This window comes from Peromyscus californicus, unplaced genomic scaffold (genome assembly GCF_007827085.1).
Source record: "Peromyscus californicus insignis strain IS unplaced genomic scaffold, ASM782708v3 Scaffold_9__1_contigs__length_137607984, whole genome shotgun sequence".
NCBI lineage: Eukaryota > Metazoa > Chordata > Mammalia > Rodentia > Cricetidae > Peromyscus > Peromyscus californicus.
The window spans coordinates 63,789,220-63,812,932 of NW_026294617.1; the positions used below are offsets into that span (position 1 = coordinate 63,789,220).

A 23,713-nucleotide genomic window follows, 5' to 3' on the forward strand; every position below is an offset into this window, starting at 1 on the left:
AGCAACCACATGGTGGCTCACAACCACCTGTAATGAGATCTGGTGCCCTCTTCTGGCCTTCAGGGACACATGCAGGCAGAACACTATATACATAATAAATAAATATTTTTTTAAAAAAAAAAAATTATAAAAAAAAGGAACCAGCTGCAAAGACGATGAGAAGTGGGAGAAAGGATGGGAGGAGCTGTCCAAAGTTGTACAAAGTAAAGTTTACTAGGGATTCACAAACAAAGGTGAGCCTACAAAAAAAGAGAAAAGGGTCCTGGGATCCTGAGGTGTGTGTGTGGGGGGGGGGGGGGGGGCAGGGTCTGTTATACTAAGCTAGACAGAGTAGCTGGATATAGCTGGCTTTCTTCAAAAATTATCAACATGACCAACATTGGTTTAAAAAGAAAAAACTAGTCTAGGCATTGCATAAAACATTTAGTTGACTTTTTAAATGACTTTGTTTTTCTTGAAGGGTTTAGAATGTGTGCCAGGGCCACTTGGCAAGCAAAATGGTAGTCATGACCAAGATGGCAAGTCAGTTAAAGCTAGGTCACTGAGACATAGAAATAGCCAAGGACTAATGGGGGGGAAATGCTCAAGCTTTGATCATCAGAGAATCTAAATCAAAACTACAAGAGGATATCAACTCACCCGGGCTCACATGTCTGTGATCAAAAAGTCAAGAAGCCATAACTGGTGAGGCTGTGAGAAACCAGCACCTTTGGACACAGTTGGTGGGAAACAGGACAGCGTTCCTCAAAATCTGAAACCAAAACTGTGTGTGATCTGGAAGTTCTAACACCATAGATAGTGAAAGGAGATGGAATCTGTAGTGGGTAGCCATTCCAGCTTTGGTCTGGAAGTTCCAAGCCTTATTGAGGCTTCCGTAACTATCACGCCTACAAGGCGGGGCCAAGAGAGGGCCCTGAAGACCTGAGATCCGGATGCGCCGCTCTCTCTTGTTTCCTGGACCCTGGACACTAGAGGTAGACCCAGGAGAGTTCTCCAGAGAACACCGGACTGTGCTGTGTCTTTCCCAGAACCTGCAACCTACCTATCCCTTCATTTGTAAGTTACGCCACTAAATAAATCTCCCTTTTAACTACGTGGAGTGGCCTTAATAATTTCACCAATAGGAATCAACTTGGCCAAGGAATACTTTTCCCCCCGTGCCCATTACAAAACTTTGCAGAGTCACCAAGATATGTAACCAACCCAAGTGCTTGTCAACAAATGAACGAATGGATGAAGAAAATGCGCTACACGTGTACAGTGAGATGCCATGTGGAACCCTATCATTTACAGCACGTTGGACCTGGAAGACACTGCATTGAGGAAACAAGCCAAACACAGAAAGAAAAGCACTAGATGACCTCACTCACAAGTGGAACCAAAGACCTGATGTCACAGAGGTAGAGAGCAGGCCTTGGTTCCCAGAGGCTGAGGGAGGAGGGGGATGAGAACAGGGTGAGCTTTGCCACTGGCCTAAAATTGCATGTAGATGAGAGGAGTAAATCCTGGTGTTCGCACAGCAGGATGGCTGCGGTTCACAAGATGCATTGCGTTTTAAAATAACTAGAAGAGAGGGTTTCAAATGGTCTTGTCACAGAGAAATTACTAGTGCTTGAAACTTCAGTATGCTAATTACCCCGACTGGATCATTACACAAGATAAATATGTATACAACATTAAATTGTTCCCCATAAATATGTATGGTTAATATATGTCAAAACAACCCAAACAAAAGCCACACAAAACCAAGTCAAAACACAAGAGCCCTGGCCCAAGGACGAGGTAGGGGGAATGCAAACAAGACAACCTTGTAGGTCGGTCTCCTGAGTTATTTCTGCACCCAACAAAGACGTTTCAACCTGTGAAGAGCGACGCTGGATGCTTCCTCTTTACTAATGAAGACACAACACTTTTCACTGCTTCCGTGGCTTAGAGAAGGGAAATGAAGATATATGTAAACTGAAAATAGGTCTTATGTTCCTGTCAGTACTACTTACATACATAAGACAGCCTGTGTTTTCTTACACACACACACACACACACACACACACACACACACCCCTCTTCCCATACGCCCGCTCTCCAGCACAGCAGACAGAGCAGATGACGCGTTGATACTGTCCCTTCATTTCCCAGTCCCCATTGACCATTTCCACCTCCAAAGGAAGCTTCCAGGGAACTCTGTGGGGTTGAATTTGGGGAGGAGACAGGTATGGTCAGGTATGCAGACCAACCTCCTTTAATTCACAGCCAGGGAAACCTCTGAGAAACTAGAGGATGTTTCTTCATTTCAATAATCCAGAGACTACAGGCCAGAAAGCTATGGGCCTTCACAAAGAACAAGGCCAGCATGTGCCCGATGCTCCACCTGCAGTTCCAGGAAAGAAGGGTGGGCAAAAAGCTTATTCCTTCTTTCAAAGAAAGAAAGAGCATAAACTTCAAGAAGTGAAGCTAGAGGTCCTGGGGCAGCAGATAGCCCACCCCACTCTACCTCGGTCCCCTGGCGCCCTTTTCTGGAAAGGCGAGGTCTGGTGAGGTTGCCCAATCTGGATTGTAAGCCTGCTCTAGCAGGGGCGTTCTGTTTGGCAAGCACAACATGCTTTTAGATGTTTTAATTAGTGGCCAACCTTTAAAGATCTGCTGGTTTCGTATTAACAAATTGAAAGCTAGACTTCTGGCTCCCTCCCGCAGAGCTGCCTGGCCTGAAAATAGGCTCCTGCTGTCCTCACAGTTAACCCCATCAGGCCACGGCTTCTCTACATACTTCTGCTCCCTGTCTGCCCCTGCAGCAACGGACCTGGCCATCTGAGGCCTGGAAAAGCATCTCACAATCCCCCCCCCCTCCTTTTTTTTTTTTTAAACCCAGATTGCTCTGAGAACAGATCCATCCCTGGGCTCAGCCCAGGTGAGTTAAAATCTGAGCCTGGGAAATGACCTGGGCGTTAGAAGAGTCTTAAAGGTCCAAGGTTTGAAGCTAAGGCTAAGAGTGGCTAGGCCTGAAAGGGTTAAGAATGACTAGGGCCTGAAAAGTGGGTGACAACTTATTTTCTTCTCGATGCTCCTAGGCAGTGAGCAGCACCATTTTAGAATCTCTTTGCTGGACACAATCAAAATCTGGTTTTTCTCGCTCCCTTCTCCCTAGCCCCACTTGGCTGTAGCTAAATTACTTCTCTTTCTCTCCCTAAAACAGCCTTGGTTTTGGGGGGTCTTCTGTTCCACTGTTTTGGTTGTCCCATTCTCAATACCCCACTCATTTTTCCACACTTCCTTTAAAGATCAGGAGACACTGGGAACAGCACCTTTTACTCCACTGCAGAAGTTAACAGAAAGACTTATTTCTGGATCCACGTCACACTTAACGTCTCAGAACTGCATCCGTTGTTTTTCACAACCCTTTAACTTAGTCATAATCTGACTTTTTTTTTTGTTTTGTTTTGTTTTTTTGGTTTTTCGAGACAGGGTTTCTCTGTGTAGCTTTGCGCCTTTCCTGGAACTCACTTGGTAGCCCAGGCTGGCCTCGAACTCACAGAGATCCGCCTGCCTCTGCCTCCCAAGTGCTGGGATTAAAGGCGTGCGCCACCACCGCCCGGCCATAATCTGATTTTTATTAACAAGGAACTGAAACCACACCATGGGATGAAAATCAAGATTTGCTGCGAACTCAAGCACCAAATCACCAACTCTGATTTGGAGTCAGGGCCCAAAATCCCATGAGTAAGATTAGAGGGTCCACATGTGCATCCATAAGAGTTTTAGTTCCTTATAAATGTGGACTAATTTCTAATCAGTTGAGTTTCCAAGCTGTATTTTGTTGCTGGTTTTCTGAGTGTTAACCACCCCACCCCCGTTCTGTTTGCACCTGTCCTGCTTGCTCTTATTAAACAACCCTCAAAGGTCAGGCTGACAAAAGCTACTCAGGGGGAAACAGAATTGGAAGATCTGCCCAAACCTTAGCCTATGTGTTAAGCTGAGCTGAAAGTTGTTTTCTGTGTCCCGGTTATGCCTGAGGAGATGCAACCTGGAAAGTTCCAGCACTTGTTCATGGCTGGCACCCCCAACCTGTACTAGTCTTGGATCTGTGGTACCTTCTAGGGAAGGCCATGTCTTTCATAGCCCACAACCCGGGATGCTGTAAGCAGAACTCAAGAAATCATAGGAGCCGGAGGGGCAGGGGGCAGGCCTTTAATCTCAGGACTTGGGAGGCAGAGGCACTCAGATCTCTGTGAGTTCGAGGCCAGCCTGGGCTACAGAGTGAGTTCCAGGAAAGATGCAAAGCTACACAGAGAAACCCTGTCTCGAACTCCCACCCACCCCCAAAAAAAAGAAAAAGAAAAAGAAAGAAAGAAAGAAAGAAAGAAAGAAAGAAAGAAAGAAAGAAAGAAATCATAGGGAAACAAGCTTTGCACAGAGACCGCAGGAGGCAGCAGGAGACTGGACCATCAAGAGTGCAGATTTCTGAGCCAGACGAACATCCAAGGGCAGCCCAGTCTCTGGACATGGCATTCATGAGCCACTGGACTGAGTTGATCACTTTTCAGAACACCTCGGGCAAAGCCAGATTCCTCAAGACATTCAGAGACCACAGAGAGGCCTTCCTTGCATGTTGCCAGGTCTGTAAAGTTGAAAATCTTGCCCAAATTAAATATAAAAAACAAATCGAATGCCAAGATTTCTTCTAACAAGCAATGGCAACATCAAACAAAACCTATCACACCCTTTACAATATTCATAGTTTGAGGAGAAAGGAGGAAATTGGGGTCTTTCCAAAAAAAAAAAAAAAAAAGCCTGCCCCGTGGAACAAACACCATGTGCAGGGAAGAGAAGAAGCCAGCTTGGAGCCTGACAGAGGCCTGAAGTCTCACTACTCTGAAATCCTACGGGGACCCAGACCCAGGGGCAGTCAGTGAGCATGTCGCCCAGCTAGGTGGCCTCGGGGACTCCCTGCACAGTGCACCAAGGTCCCCACGGATGTGACAGCGTAAGCTATGTCTCATTGCTGTGAGCCAACCCTACAGTGTAAGGCTTCCTGCGAAATTTCCCAAGTGGCTAGCCAGGACTTTGCACCTCGGCTGCCTAGACCCAAGTTCCTTTTGTGTTGGGTCCACACATAGGAGCGGTCCTCACGCGCGATGTGCTGCCAACCCGGAGCTCAAGTCCCTGCTGTCAGGGCTGCGGCCAGCTCGCGCCACCTCCAGACGAGGCGTGGCGACGTGCGTCGCGAGTGTGTCGTTCCCCCCCCCCCATTCATCCACCCTCCCACCGCAGCCGGTCCTGTCGCCTTCGCAGGCTTCCCGTCGCCAAGCCGGAAGCATTCCGAGCCCGTCGCCTGCCACCGCCGAGGTGGCCTATACTCACGTTTCAAGTGTTTGCCAAAGTGCCCGAACTCTAGTCCCCAATCGAACCACGAGGAAGCTCTGCGGGCCACCCTTTCAGGCAGCGAGAAGGGACGAGCAGACGGCCAGCTGGCAGCCCCTTATTTTCCGCGAGCTCCCCCAAAATGCTCCCCGGTGCCGCCAACGCAGCTGCCGGGTTTAATAACTGTGTCAGACAGCCCGCCCCTCCCCCCACCCCCCCCACCCCCGCCCCCCCGAGGAGCCGCAGATGACAGGCGCGGGGACCAAGTTGGCGCCTTGCACCGCAGTCTCCCAGTCTCAGCCCTAGGAAAGACCGCACAGGGACCCACCACGCCAAGGTGAAATGTCAAAGAACCCTCCAGAAACCTCGCTTCCTGCCTGTTCACTTGGCAGCGTTTCTTTCAGGAAACAGGGCGAATAAAACCAAACCAGAGGCGAGTACTGGGCAGGTGAGCTAACCTGCATCTCAAATGGAAAGGACCTTACGCGGCTTCCTCCAGCCGGGTTTCCTACTTGACTCCGGGGCCTTGGTGGGACGGACGTCCTGGGCACTTAGGCGATGCGCAACAAGCCCATGCAACTACGCCTCACGTTTTAGTGGCGCACATCAATTCCCTCGTCTGCTCCTAGACCCTGTTCAACAGGACCTTACTGTGTGGGGATGTTCCGCTGCAGTTCATCCACTTGGACCATTTCCAAAGCGCAAGCGGCTCCTGGAGACAAGCTGGGTACACCAAGCCGAGGGGAATCAGCGGTTCGGTTTTGCAGGTGCACCATCAAAGCCGAATATTCCACCGAAAGTAATGTTTTAGAGCAAGTGCAAGGCCGATCAGAGCACACCACAGCCTAGCGGCCACACCTCTCGATCCCCCAAGGGTCCTCACCCCAGCTGGCTCCGCCCCAGGGCTCTACTCTAGGCGCCGCACCTGCTTCCACTCTGCGGAGTGGTTGCCTTGGAAACCCTGGAGAGCTGGTGCTCCCTGCAGACACGCTGTTGCCCTGACAACAGCGACCCAGCTCTGGGTGTGCCAGGAATAATGTCAATGGATGCTGCTTTAAATACGGATTCAGGGCTGTGCTAGGGACTGGTTGGGAGGGCAGGGATAAGAAAACAGCGATATTAGGGGGATGCAGGCTGAGCCTCAAGAGCCTGGGTGTCACAGACTGGGGACTGTCGCTCCACCCCTCTTTACCAAGCAAGTTTACACTTGGCTGTATAACAAACTCCATAGGTTTTTTTTTTTAAAAGTGTATTTCTTTCGTTCTGTTTAAGATGCTTAAAAGGGATTTCCCAGCATGAACTGGCCCCAGGCTGGAAAAAGTAAAAGCCCCTAAGTATGTTGGAAACAGAGGGAATCCCTCGTGGAGGTAGTAGTTAACCATGAATGATGTCATGCGCAGACATTCAAGAACTCCGGCTGTGAGGATCACATGGCTACAAAATTTCACTCATTGTCTGAGAAAGCTAGGGCCTAGGAAAGCTTACCGCATTGATTAAAAACCTGAACGGGCATTTACCATCTTGGGATTTGGGTAAGAAGCTTAAACTCGTCAAGCCACACGTGGGCACTCCGTGAAGGAAGTAAGACAGCATGAGAAGAGTCAACTGGAAAGCAGCTTCCTGGGCGAAGGCTACACGGACGGCCCATACAGAAGAGCAAGTGAGTGTTAGCAATGTTCTGCCTAAAGCAAGACAGTGCAATAAAGGAATAATGTGGAGTAAACATCCAAAGTCCACATTAGACATCTAGAAAAATGAGAAAACTGGACGACCGTTGACATTTTTTTTATAAGTGTCTAATCCATACAACATCGAGGTAGAAGCCAGGAGAATATTTTCAAAGCACTGACAGAAAATAGCCATTATATTAGTCAGGGTTCGCCAAAGAACAGAACCGATAGAATGAGTGTTTATATTGCAAAGGGGATTTATTGGATTTTCTTATGTAACATGGGCTAGGTAGTCCAACAATGGCTGTCTCTCCCCACCCCAAGCTAAATACAGAATCCAGGCATGGTGGGCAGGCACTCTACCACCCAGTTCCAGTTGTGGCTCCAGCTAAGACTTTACTAATTGTGTCTAAATGTATCTATATATCCCTCCCTCCCTCCCTCCCTCCCTCCCTCCCTCCCTCCCTCCCTCCCTCTCTCCCTCTGCCCATTCCCTAATTCTCTCTAAATCTCTCTGCTATTGTATGGAAGCTAGGGCCCAGCACATGCTAGACAAATGCTCTGCCCTGTGCTGCACCTCCAGGCCCTGCCTGCATGTTTAAGGGTGTTGCATAGCCACTGGTAACTGCCTAGCCTCTCTGTTCTGGACACCCCAAGCCACATCCACACCAATACATCATGCATCCTGTGATTATTACTGTATTCCAGGGCTGGGAATGTGTTCAGTGCTGATGAATGTTTGCTGAATAAACACGCCCTGCCACAAAGCAATCATGAAACCTGGAAAATATGGCCTGTATCTTCTCTCCAGCTCATCTGTGGTCACCTTCAATTCCATTACCAGAATTTTTTCTAAACTAGAATTGTTGTGAGATATTTTGATCACACTCTGAAACTCCTGAAACTGAATTAGAGGGTGGAGCTGACCAGAATCAGCCATAGAGGTTTTGGAGGACCCAGGACATATAGAGAGACACAGGAAGTAGTAAGAAGAGGTTAGAAAAATTGGTAAGCCATTTGGATCAAGGAAGAGGATAGAGAGGAGGTCACTGGTCGCTTCTCCTCCACTTCTCTGATCAATCAGGTTTTAACCCCATATCTGACTCCCAAGTTTTTATTAATAATAGAATAATTTAGATAATTGTTACATATGGCATCCAAGGAGTGGCATTATTAAACCATGCCAAGGTAAACCCACCACCTCTCTGCTGGGCTGGCTTTGTCTCCTTCCCCACAGGCCTTCTATGTGAGTCCAAGGTTTTTGTACTGTAGTCTTTCTATAGCTGCTGCCCATCCCCAGCTCCAAATGCAGCTGGGGTTAGATGCCCACCACAGGCCCGTTCCCTCACTTCCCACCATGCGGGCTTTCCCTGGACCTCCTCCCCAGAGTACCAACCCAGGCCAGCTTGACTGCCTCGCCCATTCGCACTCTATCAGGACTTGGACTTTTAATGTGGCTGCCACCATCTCAAGCTGCCGAGGGGCCTGGCCATGCACCACACACGTCCTCTGCCTTGCCATGCTGAGCAGTAACAGCTAGCTGCACCCCCTCCCCCAGCTGAGCACCACCAACACAGCTGGTCACCCTCACAAGCCCTACCTTCTCTTTCCTCAGCAGCAGATCTGGTGAGAAACTGGAATTCTTAAAGGGGAATTAGGTTTACAAAGAAAAAGGGGCCAGGGCGGGGGGGGGGGGGGTTGGGCTGGCGGCAATGACTCACACCTTTAATCCCAGCACTCAGGAGGCAGAGGCAGGCAGATCTCCATGAGTTCTAGGCCAGCCTGGTCTACAGCGTGAGATCCAGGACAGGCACCAAAACTACACAGAGAAACCCTGTCTCAAAAAACCAAAAAAATAAAAAATAATAATAATAATAAAAAGAATTGGAAATATCATAATACAGGGTAAAGTTAGGAACCTGTTTAGTGCTACTGTGGCTGGCTTGAAAATGGAAAATATAAATGAGGGAATAAACCACTCAGCTGAGATTGACATAATACTGATTGTAATTATTATCAGTTTGGTAATTCATATTTGCTCCTTAAAAAAGTAGTTTGATAACTGTACCAAATATAAAAATTTGACAAATAATATACAAGCCTTAAAAAGACTTACTACTGAAAATAATAAAAAATTTGATTGATAAGATGCAAGCCTTAGAAGGACTTACTAATGAAATGTAGCTGGAAGTTTTCCTGTGTCCTACCTGGTCCTGCAGCTGCCCAGACCCAAGTAAACACACAGAGGCTTATATCAACTACAAATTGTATGGCCAATGGCTCAGGCTTCTTGCTAGCTAGAACTTATATCTTAAATTAACCCATAACTATTAATCTATGTATCACCACATGTTCCTGTGTGCCATTACATGCTGCTCTCTAAACGGCAGGATGGCATCTGTCTCCAGACCCTGCCTTTCCCTTTCTTGTCTCTCTCCTTTCCTGCCTGCCTCTAAGCAGCTTTGCCATAGGCCAAAGCAGTTTATTTATAAACCAATGAGAACAACATATATTCACAGCATACAGAAAGACATTCCCCCAGCAATGAAATAAGACAAGTATTCAGACACAGACAGAGGAATTTAGACCAGACCTACCACACCACTGTGTGATCAAACTGAAGAGGGACAGTCCAAGGTTATTAGAAAACTGACCTTAGTTTATCCAGTTACTATACAAGAATGACTGAAAAACAAGTATTTTGGCAAACTGCTGTAGTGACCAGAGACCAAAGCTAAAAATACACATAAATGTCATTGAAATAGAGGGTTTGGTAGACACAGGTGCAGATGTAACAATAACAGTTACAGATGCACCAAAATCTTGGCATCCAGATTGGCCTCTTCAGGAGGTAAATGTTCAGCTTCTTGGGACTGGAACTTTATCTCAGGTAAAACAAGGTGCAAGATGGGTCAAGTGTACAGGGCCAAAAGGACAGAAAGGACAATTAAAATCATATGTGGCTAACATAGCAATGAATTTATGGGGAGATGATTTGTTGCAGCAATGGAAAACACAGATTAACATTTCTCCAATCTCAGAAACAAACCATAAAATAAAGAATGCTTCTGAGAGAAATATTAAAAGGTATATAATCAAGAACAGTCACAGACTGTTCAGGTTGTATATGAGCAGGGAACAACAGCTGGTGGTTTTTCAAGGGTACCAACAGCCCTACCTTTAAAATGGTTAACTGACAAACCTGTGTGGGTGGAACAATGGCCTTTGACATAAAAAAAATTACAGTCCTTAGAACAGCTGGTACAGGAGCAGCTAGTTACTCAACATATTGAAGAATTTACCAGTCCTTGGAATTCTCCTCTGTCATTAAAAACAAATCTGGAAAATGGAGAATATTAACAGATTTAAGAGCCATAAATAAGGTGATCTAGCCAATGGGCTCTTTTTTATGCTTTTTTAAAAAAGATTTATTTATTATGTATACAAGTATTCTATCTGCATGTATGCAGGCAGGCCAGAAGAGAGCACCAGATCTAACTACAGGTGGTTTTGAGCCATCATGTAGTTGCTGGGAGTTGAATTCAGGACCTCTGGAAGAGCAGTCACTGCTCTTAACCTCTGAGCCATCTCTCCAGGCCTGCCAATGGGCTCTTTACAGCCTGAAATTCCCTTGCCTTCTCTATTACCCAAATGATGGTCTATTATAGTGATTGATTTAAAAGACTGCTTTTTTTTTTTTTTTACTGTACCTTTACAAGAACAGGATAGAGAAAAATTTGCCTTCACAGTGCCCAGCCTATTAAAAGGTATCAGTGGAAAATTCTTCCACAAAGGATGTTAAACAGCCCCATCTTGTGTCAATATTTTGTATAACAGTCATTGGAAAGAATTTGTAAACAGTTCCTCAATCTGTAACTCTCCATTATATGTATGATATCTTACTAGCTGATTCAGATGCACATACCTTAAAAAATATTTGAAGAAGTAAAGAAAATTTTGCTTTGTTGGGGATTACAAATTGCTCCTAAAAAGTACAAAGAGAAGACTCTATTAATTACCTAGGATCTAAAATAGATTTTAAAAAGTTCAACCACAAAAAGTGCAAATCAGGAGAGATCAATTACGAACTTTTAATGACTTTAAAAAGTTGCTGGGAGGTATTAACTGACCACAACCTACTCAAGAACTAAGTAATTTATTTCAAACCTTACAAGGTGATAAGGACTTAAATAGTCTGAGAAAATTATCAGCTGAGGCTGAGAGAGAATTGGCTTTGGTAAAAGAGAAATGACAGGATGCACATGTGGATTGCTTGGATCCAGAGCTTGATTGTATTCTGGTTATACTACCTTCTACACATTCTTCTACAGAAATTCTTGTGCAGAGAGAAGATAATATCTTAGAATGGATAGATCCACCACACAAACAGAGCAAAAAATTAAAGACCAATGTAGAAAAGTTTTCTGAATTGTTTCTGAAAGGAAAATCGAGACTTTGTCAATTAACAGAAATAGACCCAGCAGAAATCATTGTATCTTATACTAATGCTGCAATTGCCTCTTTATGGGCAGAAAGTGAACATTGACAAAGAGCTTGCAGTAATTTCTTGGGAGAGATTAGCAACAAATATCCCAAAAGCAAAAGACTTCAGTTTATAAAAAGAACTAATTGGATCCTTTTTCACATTGTATGAGGAACACCAATTTTTGGAGCCCCTACATTCTATACTGATACAAGTAAATCAGGAAAGGCAGGCTATAAGTCAAAAAATTTTAAGTAAAGTGGCTCAAAACCATTATGATTCTGTTCAAAAGTCAAAATTATATGCTATTTTCATGGTATTATTAGATTTTCTAGAACATCTTAATATAATTACTGACTCTCAATATGCAGAAAGAGTTGTTTTACATATTGTAACTGCTGAACTTATTTCAGATGATTCAAAATTAACTTTGTTATTTATTCAATTACAAAAAATAATCAGAAATAGACATCATCCCTTATATATAACATATGTCAGATCCCACATGGGCCTAACAGGCCCTCTAGCACAAGGTAATGATGAAATTGATCAGCTTTGGTAGGAAATGTGCTAGAAGACTCAGAATTTCATATGAAACAACATGTTAATGACTAAGGTTTGAAGAAAGATTTTTCTATCATTTAGCAATAAGCCAAGGACATTATATGGAAATGTCTTACTTGTTCTTTGTATAACCAAACTCCACCACCTGCAGGAAGTAACCCAAAGGGTACTCAGAGAAATGAAATTTGACAAATGGATGTGTTTCCTTTTTCAGAGTTTGGAAAATTAAAGTATGTGTACCATACCACATACTTATCTGAAATTTCAAAAAAGATGATGGGCATTGAAGAACCTCCATATGGAGTTGGTTTTCATTGTGGCAAAGTTAGCCACTGGGCAAGAAACTGCCCTTGCCTCAACTGCTGATAGCACGCTGTCCAAATTGGACAAGCAGGACTCAAAATAAGGTGACTGCTGAGCTTTGCCAAGACAAAGTGGGATAGTCCTTCAAAGTTTCCTGCATTAAAGCTGGGCAGTGGTGATGCATGCCTTTAATCCCAGCACTCAGGAGGCAGAAGCAGTAGGATTCTTTTGTGAATTCAAGGCCAGCATGGTCTACAGAGCTAGTTCCAGGACAGCCAGAGCTGCATAGAGAAACACAAAAACTAAAAACAAAAAAAAAGAAAGAAAAGAAAAGAAAAAGAAAGAAAATCAAAATTCCCTGCATCACAAAAAAGTCTGTCAGATAGTCTAGGTCTGTAGGTCAAAGATGGATTCCCCAATGTTGCAAAGTGGGTGACTTGGGTGACTGTCCAGGCAGCCAGATGTCTCTGTTGTTCCAATAGTTTTGGAAGTTACTTGCTCTGCATTTCCTATTTTCTCAAGTAATAGTATATCCTTCTTGGGTCTCTGATGGTGTTGAAGACAGACATTTATAGTTACAGTTTTCAGTGTTACCAAATTTGAGAAAGAAACTCACAAAAGAGGTGTAAAGTGTATAAGGTTGAGAGACATAAAAGTTTAAGTTGTTTATTTAAGAAAACGTTTTGAAGTCTAAAAAGATAGTTTTGGGTTGGTAATACAAGTTAGGATAGAAAGTGAATTAGGTACAAAACTTTTGGCTCAGTAAGATAGGATAGATAATGGAGTATTTTCTCTGAATTTGCCAAATGCAAATGGACTGGACAATGTGAATGTATTTCTTACCTGATATTGTTCTTATTGTATATAGTTTTACTGTGTTAGAGTTAAAACCTACCCTTCTTATTTAGACGAAAATGTTGTGGGGTATTTTGATCATGCTCTGACACTCTTGAGACTGCCAATAAAGTTTACCTTGAATCAGCAGGTGGGGCTAGCTACTAGCTGACCAGAATTGGCCATAGACGTTTTGGAGGACCCAGGACATATAGAGAGATGCAGGAAGTAGTAGGGAAGGGTTAGAAAGATTGGCAGGCATTTGGGTGGAAGAAGGAGAGAGAGAAGAGATCACTGGTTTCTTCTCCACCACTTCTCTGATCAATCAGGTTTTAACCCCATATCTGACTGAGTTTTTAATTAATAATAGGATAATTTAGATAATCATTACATAGAATTGAAAGTTGGACAGTTAGGAACATTTTTTGCTCCACTACAATACAGGAACTGCTTATTCTGACTGCTCCTATCTGGGATGGATGCCCAGTGCAGACTCAGGGGGCCACCAAGTAGGAGGAGACAGAGAAGCTGGGGCTGTGCTGGGAGCTGCTGGCTGGCTGGCCCATCTCCTTCCGTTTCCAGTCTTCTCTGGCCCTGCAGACTCAGGACACTGCTCCATTCAAGCTAATCCTGGAATCCTTGAAATCCCAGGTAGTTCTTTTAAAGCACACATGATTCAATTAGCCATTTTAAGAGTGTGAGGGGCCAGGAAGTGGTGGCTCACATCTTTAATCTCAGTAGACAGAAGGCAGAGGCAGGTGGATCTCTGTGAGTTCGAAGTCAGCCTGGTCTACAAAGTAAGTTCCAGGACAGCCAGAACTGTTACACAGAGAAACCCTGTCTTGGGGAATAAAAGAAAGAAAGGAAGGAAGGAAGGAAAGAAGGAAGGCAAGAAGGAAGGAAGGAAGGAAGGAAGGAAGGAAGGAAGGAAAGAAGGAAAGAAAGAAAGAAAGAAAGAAAGAAAGAAAGAAAGAAAGAAAGAAAGAAAGAAAGAAAGAAAGAAAGAAAGAAAGAAAGAAAGAAAAAAAGAAAAAAGAAAAAGAAAAAAAGAGTATGAGTATCAGAGGCAAAGCCCTTTGGGATCAGGCTGGATGTTAACAGAAGCCAAAGAATGCAGAGGGCAGGCTGTGGGTGGACTCTGAGAGAGGCATGAGGTCAAAGGCATTGGGTCTTTTTCTCCTAAGGAACTAATTAGACTCACCACTTATTTGAACTTGGTCTTCGGTTATTTATCTACAGACGCCGCACCCACTTCCCTTCCAGGTCAGGAGCAAGTGTCCAGATCCCTCCTTCTTACTTATTAAGATCTCTTAGCAGGAAAAAAAGAAAAAAGAAAAGAAATCACAGGAGAGACAGACATTTATTGCTCTGCCCATCATGAACAGCACACAAATCTGTAGCCACAAAACATGCATTTGCTACTCAAAAAATAATAATTTTGCAAGACTGGGACTTAAATCCAAGGTTGTATGTATCCTAGGCAAGTGCTCAGCCTCTGAGATATACCCCCAGCCCATCTGGTGACCGCTTTAACATGTGACATACTGTCCACTGCTATTTGTAATCCTATATCTATACTTCTTGAAATGAGACCTGACGTTTTCAGAGGCAATTTGACTTGGGTGGGATTGAATTTAGTCCCAAGTCCCAAGAGGAGGTCTTAACAGTTTCAAGCCACCACCGTCACACCCACTGTATCCTTTAAACACTGGCACTAATCAAATCAGAGGCAGCAGCCAGGAGCAGATGTGTGCTGGGGCTTTGGGGAAAATAAGCCTGTTTATCTCCCAGTAGCCAGTGCCAGCAGAGCCCAAGGCTTTTACCCTAAGTAATGTGTACAGGGATGCGGATTCTAGAACTGCACAGCCATTTGTAGTGCAAGGAGATCCTCGCCCCCGGGCTGCTAGCAAGAATTGGGGCTGCCTGGTGGAACCCAAGGATAAAGCCAATTCCATATAAGGCAGTGTAGGGAGAGGAGATGCTGACCAGGAACCTGGGTTGGGCTTAACCTCCTTAGCCCCGCCTCAAGGTCCTGTGCCTGCCCTAGGCTCCATTTCCTAAAGATTCCACAAAGTCCTGAAACAGTACCACCAGTTGAGGACCAAATGTTCAAACAAATGAGCCTGCAGGGGAACAGTTCATATTCAAACCCTACACACCAGTGGCTCAAGAATAAATCCTCTCCTGGAGACATGCCACATTTCAGGCACATTTCATCAGGCGGTGGTTTTGACACAAATCCAGCATCAGTCATGAGTGGAAGTGAGTGGTCCCCCTGCCCCCGGACCCCAGCATGTGATGTGTCTCCAATGACCATAGTGAACATGCTTTGTGGGCTGTGAGCACTTACTCTGTGTCCAGTGCTACGGCATACATTGCCTCACTCCATCTTCAGGCAGTACAGGAACTTGTTCAGTTCCATTGGGAAGACATGGAGACTGGAGTCCTGAGGGGCCAAGAGGTCACATAGTCCGAGTGTTACTGAGCTGGATCTGATGGCAAGGTCTGTGTTCTGAGTGAGCTTTCCATGTTCTGACGCTTCGGTTGAAATCACCCAGGAATCTATCCTATGACCTTTCCCCCATCCAACCAGAGGTCATGAAAAGGTCCCTCAGTAACTGAACCGATGTCCTGGGTGTCCCCTTCTCATCTTTGGGGCTGGACAGAGGAGGGGAGCAGGAACTGCAGAGATGAGAAAGTTGCTTTGCACATTGACACTGTCTTCTCCCTCTCCCGTCAGTTAAAACCCATGCCTTCCCACCCAAGTCCTTCCACGTGCCCCCCGTCCTTCCGTGCTGAACGTTGGCTTGTACTTTCGGACTTGGAGTGAAAGATACATTTAGAGTTTGCCCAAGACTCTTTGTGGCAAATTTCGTACTTCATTGCTCAAACTACATCCCAGTATGGTACTTAGGAGTGTGCGTGTGGAAGAGATAAGTATTGAACTTGCCCTGCAGGAAACAAGAGAGAAAGGAGAGTTTCCACCAGCGGTGACTTTTCTTTAAAGTCCTTGAGGCATCGTACAGCTGTCACTTCAGGACCAGGGGTGTCTGCGCAGGTGAAGACTGCATGAGTAAACCCAGGCAGAGTAAACCCAGAGCTGTTCTCAGGGCACAGAGATGCCAGCCTAAGGGCTCGTCTCCCTTTCAGCCAGCACTGGATCTGCAGAGGCTTACAGCTAGAGCAGATGGTGGCTTATCCCACAGTGCAGTGACCCAGTGCCTGCCGAGGTAACTTGAGAAGCCTCTTCCCTCAGGAACCATCCAGCTGCTTCAGCAAGAGAACAGCCCAGTAGGTCTGCACATTTGAGATCTTATTGACATTTTACCCTTCCCACCCAGAGTCTGTCTATCTCCCAGTAACTCAGACTAAAGAATATCTGCCTCCCCTTCCTCACTCACTCCCTGCCTCTCTGAATTTTTTGATACAGCTGTGATTGTTTTTGAGACAGGGTCTGATCATCTATCTCAGATTGACCTCAAACTTACTATGTAGCCTAGGCTAGACTGGAGGTCATGGTTTCGCCTGCCCATCTTCTCTACTGCTGGTACCACATGTGGCTCAGACTGAAAAATTTTGAGGTTAGTCTCTCCCATGCTCCTGAATCCATCCTGGAGAAAAGAGTCCTTTCAAAACTCAATAACACCATGGAGGAAAGCGTCCTCAGAGATTTCTCCTTCTTCTTCCTCTGTTGAAACGGTCTATAAAGCTCTACAGCTCCCCTAGGACATACTAAGTCGAATTCAATTTAGAAAGACTCCATTACCAGACCCTCCTCAGGTTTGTTTGTTTGTTTTAATCTGTAGTTGGCAGTTTGGGCTAGTTAAGACAACACTTTATTTAGCCATCTTCTCAAAAACATCTGCAGTTTCTCAGCGTTTGGGGTTTGGAGAAGGGGCAGGAGCCAGGAGCCAGGAGAAGCAGAATTGTAGAGGGCCAGATCTCAAAGGTGTCCAGATCTTTATTTGTTTGTTTACTATTTACTTACTTTCTATATTGACCTCAAATTCCAGGATAATCCTCTTGCCTCACTGTCTCAGGTAGCTGCCCCTATAGACACATGCTACCATGCCTGTTTAAACTTTATGTTTTTAAGCTTTGTGTGTGTGCATGCATATATGTGTGTACCTTTATGTGTATGTAGGCATGCTCATGTGTGTGAGTGTGGTTGTATGTGCGGAGGTCAGCGGACAACCTCAGATGTCTTTCCTCACCTTCAACCTTGTCTGGGATCGGGTATTTTGTTTGTCTCTGTATCCATGAGGCTAGCCTACCCATCGGCTTCTGGGGATCTTGTCTCTGTCTCCCACTTTGTATTGGGGTTACAGACACACGCTTGTGCATGTGGAATTATGTGTGTTCTCGGGATCTGAACCCAGGTCCTCATGTTTGGACAGCAAGTGCTGAACCCACTAAGGCACCTCCCCAGCCCCGTTTAAGACTTTGAGACCGGGCCCAGCTGCACAGGAAGGGGGTGACTCTGCAACCTCAAGTGCCGCTCAGGCTCTTCTGCCCCAACACGGCCGGTCCAGGCATTTGGACATGGAGAGGACTGGCTCTCAGTACTTCAGCAGCGCTGTGCTGACCAGAACAAGCAGATCCTCCGGTACCCTAGCGGATGACGGTCCAAGATGGACTGCCTCTCCCTTCACTACACAGTCCAGCTCTCCTCTGTCTACTCCAAGAATACACATGAGTTAGTTACCGCAAAACACAGCTCTGCCTGTGCAAACATGCCATGCTTTTCTCTCTGTGGCTCTGTGGGACTCAGTGGACTTCTGTAGTAATTCTACATTAGGTGTCCCATGCAAAGGGCCAGTACATTCCCTGCTTCAGCCACTGCATTGGCCATCAGAGAAGACATTTCTGCACTGGCCCAAAACCTCGTTAGGATTCTGGGAACACCTGCTTGGCATTTCCCCTCTGTAGAATCCGGTTTTAAACCATGTCTGGTGTTTATAGTTGCACTCACAGTCCGTGTTCCTTATTTTTTCCACTCTTTAAAATCTCAAATGAGAGCCAGGTATGGTGATGCACACCTTTAATCCCAGTACTCAGGGGACAGACATAGGTTAATCTTAAGAGTTCCAGGACAGCCTGGTCTACATAGCAAGTTCCAAGCCAGCCAAGGCTACACAGTGAAGATTCTGTCTTTAATAATAATAATAATAATAATAATAATAATAATAATAGTATATCAAATGAGGTAGAAGGGGAGAACAGACACCCAAGGTTGTCTCGGACCTCCATATATTTGAAACCCTGCAGTATTTCCCAAGGAAAACATATTCTGAGTGGGAGAGGTTTGAGCACCTTAGGGCTTTCCCATGACAGCCAGAGCCTTATGGATTCTCATGAAAGGGTACCAGGAGACACTGGGCTGTGTTTCAGTGGGGAACAAGGGCACATACTTCACATGTACCAGGACTTGGACTCATCCCCAGCACCAATAAAAGGGATACATATCAAGAAAAAAACTAAAGCTTGCTATGGGGGTACAGGCCTGTGACCTCAGCACACAGGAGGCTGAGGCAGGAGGATTACGAGTTTTAGGACAACCTTGACTCAGATGAAAAACCCTGTCTCAAAAAAGAAATATAAAAGCTAGGAATATTTGTGTATCTATGTACATATGTCTGCATATGTGTACATGTACAGAGAATAATACCATTATTAAGTTAATTATCATTAACTACAATAAAATAAACCTTAGCGAAGGGAAAACCATCCATTTGTGAGCTCACTGTTTCAGAAACCATTTTCACAGCAGCCTATTCCATCTGTTGCCCGGTGCATGCCCGGTGCATGGGATAGGAGAACAAATGCAGACTGGCATTCTGATGACAGAGCTCACTGTTGGCAGTTGCCTCTTGCTTTGCACATCTAAGAACATCATATAATCCGTGTTTCAGTTTTCACAGTGATTTCCCTGTAACACATTTATATTTAGACACTGTGGTGGTTTGAAAGAAAATGGTCCCCTGTAGAGAGCTGTGCACTGCCGCGCCTCAAAGATGGCGCCGGCGTCCGGCTTCCTCCTTCCTGATGGCAGGTGTTCTCTGAGATAAACAACTCCTTATTTGGCTAAGGCTAGGATCTGGCTTGCTTCCAAGCACCTGGACCTAATCTGGCTTGCTTGCGTATGTCTGACCCTATCGACATTGTCCACGTGGCACTACGGGGTTGGTTGCCCAGTGGCTATAAAGGGCGTGGGCTGGCTTTCCCCGGAGTCAGAGCCAGAAGATGGCTTTCCCCGGGGTCAGAAGATTGTTCAAGGTTCCTGAATAAACTGCTTGGAGAAGAGCCTGGTGTTGCGTCTTCCTTGCTGGTCGAGGCGGACGCGACAGTCCCCTAAGGGAGTGGCACTATTAGGAGGTGTGTCCTTGTTGGAGGAAGTGTGTCACTGCGGGGGACGGGCCTTGAGGTTGCTTTTGCTCAAGCTTCCCTCAGTGTGATAGTCAGTCGACTTCCTGTTGCCTGTAAGATGTAGGACTCTACTCTCAGCTATACCTCGAGCACCACGGCTGCCCGCACGCCACCATGCTCCCCGCTATAATGATAATGGACTGAAACTCTGAAACTGTGAGTGAGCCCCTTCAATTAAATGTTTCATTTATAAGAGCAACCGTGGTCATAGTGATTTTTCACAGCAATAGGAACCAAACTAAGACAGCTACCAGTGTCCTCTATACCCAGGGAGGAGAGAGAAGGCTGTATTCAGTCTTATTTTTCTAACACCCAGCACAGTGTCAGATATACAGCTGGCACTTATTAAATGCTCATTGAGTAAGTAATTATAACAGGGTATGTGGTGGTTTGAATGAAAATGGCCCCCACAGACTCACAGGGAGTGGCACTGTTGGGGGTGTGGCCTTGTTGGAGTAAGTGTTATTTGGTTGGAACCTCCAGCTCACCTCAATGATCCAGAAAGCCCCATTCCTGCCTCTCTCTCCAAACCCCACCCATTCAGAGAGTCTTCAAACAAAGGAAAGGTGCCAAAAAGCCCAGTAGTGCACTCTTGGCCACTACTACGGCTTCCTCCCCTGAAGTTACCAGCCGCCCAAGAGCCCACCTAAGCACTCAGCTTTTGACCATACTTGGGCACAAACCCAGCTTGTGGCAGACTCGTCATCAGGCCTCACCTATAACCTATAAAGTCCCCCTGCTTTCTTCTGCGGTAGTGTCTTCTCCAGCCTTGACCTCTGGGCCTGGAGAACCCACCTGGGAGTTGCTTTGCTCAAATAAACCTGTTCTTTTACTTTTTCAATTCAGCTTGATCCAGCTTGTTGCATCGGTGGAGAAACTTGTTATGGGAGGGTGGAGGGAGGATGGGGCGGGCAGAAAATCTATTAGGTACGGCCTTGCTGGAGTAGGTGTGGCCTTGTTGGAGGAAGTGTATCACTGGGGATGGGCTTTAAGGTTTCAGATGCTCAAGCCAGGCCTAATGGCTCACCATCTCTTCCTGCTGCCTGCAGATCCAGATGTGGAACTCTCAGCTACCTCTTCAGTACCATGTCTGCCTCCATGCCACCATGCTTCCCACCATGATGACAGTAGACTAAACCTCTGAAACTGTAATCTGGCCCTGACTGAATGTTTTTCTTTATAAGAGTTGCCCGTGGTCATGGTGTCTCTCCACAGCAATAGAACCCTAACTAAGACAGTGTACTCAGAGCACAGGGGTCCCTACTGGGGCTTCTCCTGTTCTACGGAGGGTGAGCTTATGCAGAGTTTAGAGTCCATGGCATCCTATCCCCAGGGAACTCCAAGGGAGATCTTGGTGTTCGTTTTCACCAGCAGCAGCCTGCCTCTGCCGCGGAAGCAGTTACATCATCACCTGCGGCCAGGTGCCTTTCCACCTGTCAGCTACGCGGCATGTGCACCCCTTAAAAGTGCCTGCCAGGCACAGCTTGATCTGTTGCCTCTTCTTTCCTCTCTTCTTCCTCTTGTCTCCCCCCTGTTCTCTCTGTGTCTCTGTCTGTCTGTCTGCCTGCCTCTCTCACGTCCCCACTCCAACACAGCCTTCTCTCTTTCACTCTCCCCTCCCCCAATAACCTCGTGCACTAACTCTGACGAAAGGTACCCACTTGGCCTTTCTTTTTTCAATCCTTTCCCTTGGAATCTGTGAAAAGTGCACCTGACGTAAGTTCTCAGAACATGTGTTCTATCGACATTTGCACAGTAGGTGTGCAGAAGCGCTGGGGAGGAGGAGCCATGCGTGACTTCACCACGGTCCAGCTTGTGGTCAGAGCCTTGAGTGCACCCACTGAGTCATCAGCCCTGAGGACAGCTGACACCTGCTGTGAAGGAGCAACCGAGGGCTCCATGGCAGTCAGATCCAACTGCCAGAGAGAGAGGAAGACCTGTGAGGCCTCTGACGCCGGATCTGCACCACGCCACTAACCCGCAAGACAAATGAGGCGAGCTGATTTCACCATCAGTGGTCTGAGAAGGGTTCCCTATAGATGGCCTTGCTGGCAGCCTACTCTTTTAATCATTCAGTTCCCTCTTGAAAACAGAAAAAAAAAAATGGGGTTGGGATGTAGCTCAGTGGTAAAGCTATTTGTTTTGTTTGTGTGAGGCCTTGATTCCATCCTCAGCATTAAAAATAAATAAATAAATAAACAGATAAATAAATAAATAAATAAATAAAACTAAGCAAACCCCCAAACCTATGAGTACTTATACAATAAGCCTGAAGTTAAGCCATTTACACTAAAAACAAACAAACTGTGAACAGATCTCAAAGCAGCTGGTGAGTGGGCTCCTCGGCAAGCTGAGGGAGCAATCCAGAGGGACAGAACTGTCTAGTGATGGGTGCAGGCCAGAGGTTCACCTCGAGCTCAGAAACAACCAGAGCAGTTCACCCAGAGAACAATCAGAAGGAGCCGGAGCGATCCAGCTGGGGGGACCAGCTGCCACAAGACGGACCAGGCGGTAACAGCCACAACTCACAATGGGGGGACATGGTCAGCATCAAGCAAAATGGCAGGAAATGGGGGGGGGGGGGGGAAGATCCAGAGAGCTTTGTGAAGAGAGAAAGCGACTGTGCCTCCTTCTAAAATATACAAGAAACTAATTTTGCTTGACAAAGAATCATTGGGTAATAAGGTCAAAGTCCATGAAAAGTTCTTAAGGGGAAAAGAGAATAAATGTAGAAGAGTAATGTGATAGAGATTGTAAGTGTGCCAGAGAAATGTTAGCCATGTCCAGTGTCCAAGGGAACGCAGACAGATGACAGGAAGGTTAAGTCAAATGTGAATCCTGAGTTCAACTGGACACAAGGCAGGATCTGTCTTCTCAGGTCACAGGCCCAGGCTTCACCCACCATCATCTTTATGTGCTGTTTGGAGCAGTTGTGTGTAGGCAGATTCAGTAAGTATCAAAACTGCTCTGCTTGAAGGCTAACATGACAAGGAACTTCTGTGTCCCCACGCCACCACGGGGATGGATCCATTTTCTTGAAAACTACATAGTGTTAACAAGAAGACCAAGCTCTCTCCATGACCTGCACCACTGTGAGTTCATGTCCACACGAGGGGCCACACTTTGTAAAAGTTCTCTATTGGTAATGAAAAATAAAGGGAGCGAGCTCACAGAAGCCCAGAAATATGTGCAATTTTAATGTTTTTACATATCAACTGAAAAACATAGCCTAATGAATTTTTTTAAATGTAAAGTCCATATTTTTTTCTCTAGTGCTGAGGATTGACCCCAGGGCTCCATGCATGCTAGATAAATGATCTACCACCAAAACTATATCCCCAGTCTCCAAATGGTGAAATTCAGATGTCACCGTTCTGAAGACCTCAGAGACTGATTAAGGAATCCAGCCTTTGAGCAGCCACAGTTGATGACTTCAGAGACAACCTGGGCAGTGTGGAAGGACATGGCGCCATCTAGTGTCTGCATGGGGATCCAGCAAGCATCTGATCCAGCCTGTGGTCCGTTCAATTGTAGTGTGTGTGTGTGTGTGTGTGTGTGTGTGTGTGTGTGTGTGTGTGTGTGTGTATTGTGTGTGTCCCCACTAGGTGCAGGGAATAACTAAGTACAGAGGAATGGCTATTACACCAAGCAATGGCTATTACACTGTGGCCAGTGACCCACAGACACTGAGATGTTCTCAAGAGATACATGGTGACACATTCCTGAGATCTTAGAAGGCTGAAGCAGGAAGACTTGAGACCTGCTTGGGCAACTTGAAAAGATGCTATCTCAAAATAAAAAGTGAAAGGGGGTTTGGGGATATAGCAGGGATATAGCAGGGTGCACACCTAACGTGTGTGCAGCCCTGGGTTCAAATCATAGTAATAAAATAAAATAAAAAACGAAGGCTGAAGTTCAACCAACCCCAAGGAGACCAGACAAAATTGTAGGGAGCGGAGTGGTACAAGCTGAGCTACAGCGCTGGCATGTGTGGGTGACCAACGATAGAGACAGGAAGTGACTACAGTTCAAGTCAGGCGAGATCCATGTCTGGGGAGGGGGCGGTTGAAGTTGACCA

The 23,713-nt window shown here is 45.9% G+C and overlaps 1 protein-coding gene across 4 annotated transcripts in view; it reads right to left on the minus strand.

Annotated features, from left to right (window-relative positions):
• Positions 1–6,235, minus strand: part of Trim2 (tripartite motif containing 2) — a 159,554-nt gene extending 153,319 nt beyond the window's left edge. Inside the window, exon 1 of one of the 4 annotated variants that reach the window (XM_052731849.1) lies at positions 6,007–6,235. Coding sequence is in view for 1 of the 4 variants with exons in the window: in XM_052731846.1 (XP_052587806.1) it covers positions 5,814–5,819 (6 nt within the window). In the remaining 3 variants the exon portion in view is untranslated. Of the gene's footprint in view, positions 1–5,355; positions 5,483–5,813; positions 5,940–6,006 lie in introns of those variants that run through there. The other 3 variants (XM_052731846.1, XM_052731850.1, XM_052731852.1) reach the window with 3 other exon arrangements.
• Between the last annotated feature and the right edge of the window lie 17,478 nt (positions 6,236–23,713).